Consider the following 2,573-nt stretch of genomic DNA (forward strand, 5'->3'; position numbering starts at 1 on the left):
AAAAAAAAAAAAAAAAAACCAAAAAACTCCTGGGCTCAACAGATCCTCCCACCTCAGCCTCCAAAGTAGCTGAGACTATAGGCACACGCCACCACACTTGGTTAATTTTTGTCTTCATTCTTATTTTTCGCTGGGTGTGTTCTATACTTATAGCACATCTTAATTAGAGCTGGCCACATTTCAAACGCTTACTAGCCGGATGGGCGCCTGTGGCTCAAGTGTCTAAGGTTTCAGCCACATACACCTAAGTTGGCGGGTTTGAATCCAGCCCGGACCCGCCAAACAACAATGCCGGCTGCAACCAAAAAATAGGCGGGCGTTGTGGCGAGTGCCTGTGGTCCCAGCTACTTGGGAGGCAGAGGCAGGAGACTCGCTTGAGGCCAGGAGTTGGAGGTTGCTGTGAGTTGTGATGCCACGGCACTCTACCCAGGGGGACAGCTTGAGGCTCTGTCTCAAAACAAACAAACAAAACGCTTACTAGCCCATTTTGCAAGTGGCTACTGTATTGGGCCTAGAGTGGCCTAGAAGTCACGATGAGAGCCTCCCAGATTCCCCTGTGCATTCAAACAACAAACTGTCTAGGCGGCATTCTTAGGAACACAGGACAAACAGTGGATGGAGTTCAGATGCAGGGCTTATGGTTGGGTTTTGCTGATGAGGGTAAGTGGAAAGCCTCGTAGGTGGAAAAACTCATGTGAGGCCCGGGAGGTGGGAAGAGGCCATCTGCAGGACGCAGGACAAGTTGGTGGAGAGCAGGATTTAATCTGGGGCGACCTTTGGCTGACTGTTGCTCCTTTTTGTGTCTTTTCTCTTCCTTCCGGACTTCCAACCCCTAACCCTCAGCGGCGGTCCTCTGCCTGCCCAGCACCGGGGCTGCGAGAGCCTGCGCGCGCTCCTGCCCAGCCGCCTGCGCCTGTAGCAGTGTGGAGCGCGGCTGCTCGGTGCGCTGTGACCGCGCCGGCCTCCCACAGGTGCCCGCCGAGTTCCCGTGTGAGGCGGTGTCCATCGACCTGGACCGGAATGGACTGCGCTTCCTGGGTGAGCGGGCCTTCGGCACGCTGCCGTCGCTGCGTCGCCTGTCGCTGCGCCACAACAACCTATCTTTCATCACGCCCGGAGCCTTCAAGGGCCTGCCGCGCCTGGCCGAGCTGCGCCTGGCGTACAATGGCGACCTGCGCTACCTGCACGCACGCACCTTCGTGGCGCTCGGCCGCCTGCGCCGCCTCGACCTGGCTGCCTGCCGCCTCTTCAGCGTGCCCGAGCGCCTGCTGGCCGAGCTTCCGGCCCTGCGCGAGCTCTCCGCCTTCGACAATTTGTTCCGCCGAGTGCCGGGCGCGCTGCGCGGCCTGGCCAACCTGACGCACGCGCACCTGGAGCGCAGCCGCATTGAGGCGGTGGCCTCCAGCTCGTTGCAGGGCTTGCGGCGCCTGCGCTCGCTCAGCCTGCAGGCCAACCGCGTCCGCGCGGTGCACGCCGGCGCCTTCAGCGACTGCGGCCTCCTGGAGCACCTGCTGCTCAATGACAACTTGCTGGCCGAGTTGCCGGCCGACGCCTTCCGCGGCCTGCGCCGCCTGCGCACTCTCAACCTGGGCGGCAACGCGCTGGGCCACGTGGCGAGCGCCTGGTTTACCGACCTGGCCGAGCTCGAGCTGCTCTACCTGGACCGCAACAGCATCGCCTTCGTGGAGGAGGGTGCCTTCCAGAACCTCTCAGGCCTCCTCGCTTTGCACCTCAATAGCAACCACCTCTCTGTGCTCGCCTGGGCCGCTTTCCAGCCCGGCTTCTTTCTGGGCCGCCTCTTCCTCTTCCGCAACCCCTGGTGCTGCGACTGCCGCCTAGAGTGGCTGCAGGACTGGATGGAGGGCTCCGGGCGTGTCACCGACGTGCCGTGTGCCTCCCCGGGCTCTGTGGCAGGCCTGGACCTCAGCCACGTCTCCTTTGGGCGCTCCTCTGATGGCCTCTGTGTGGACCCCGAGGAGCTGAACTTCACTGTGTCCAGTCCAGGCCCATCCTCAGAGCCAGAGGTTACCACCATGAGCAGGTTCAGCAGCCTCCTTTCCAAGCTGTTGGCTCCAAGGGCCCCTGTGGAGGAGGTGGCCAACACCACTGGGGAGCTGGCCAATGCCTCCCTGCCCCGTGGCCTGCCTTCCAGTGGGATGGGAGGCTTGGGCTGCAAGTCCACGATTCTCCTGGCCTCTTGTTTTCTGCTCCATGTGGCCCACACGGAGTATTAGGCCTGCAGATGAACTGAACCTGCTGCCACACTGGGGTAGCCCAAATTGTCTTGGCCAGAGGGGAAAAATTTGGTCAACTATGCTTGGAGGTGTCCGTAGTAAGGGGAGAGGTGCACAGGATGGGGACTGCGGTGGAAACCCCAGTGGAGGGTGAAGGAACAGTTTGCCTCCAGAGATGGCCGCAGGTGAACACTGGGAAATGTCACTTGTGCTCTTGTCACATGGGCATCCTTTGGGAAAAAAGCAAGAATGCACATTGGCCCTCAGGTGGGCAGGCTGAGAATCAGAAGCTCTTTTTTCACCCCTCCCTTTCCGCCATCTTCCAGGCTACAGTGCCTG

General features: G+C 60.6%; 1 protein-coding gene across 1 annotated transcript in view; it reads left to right on the forward strand.

Moving 5' to 3' along the window:
- NYX (nyctalopin) overlaps positions 1–2,251 on the forward strand; it is a 25,038-nt gene extending 22,787 nt beyond the window's left edge. Inside the window, exon 2 of the mRNA XM_012811454.1 lies at positions 844–2,251. Within this exon, the coding sequence (XP_012666908.1) occupies positions 844–2,234 (1,391 nt within the window). The 3' untranslated portion in view covers positions 2,235–2,251. The remainder of the gene's footprint in view (positions 1–843) is intronic.
- The last annotated feature ends 322 nt before the right edge of the window (positions 2,252–2,573 follow it).

Source organism: Otolemur garnettii, unplaced genomic scaffold (assembly GCF_000181295.1).
Source record: "Otolemur garnettii isolate 467f Iridium unplaced genomic scaffold, OtoGar3 scaffold00158, whole genome shotgun sequence".
Taxonomy (NCBI): Eukaryota; Metazoa; Chordata; class Mammalia; order Primates; family Galagidae; genus Otolemur; species Otolemur garnettii.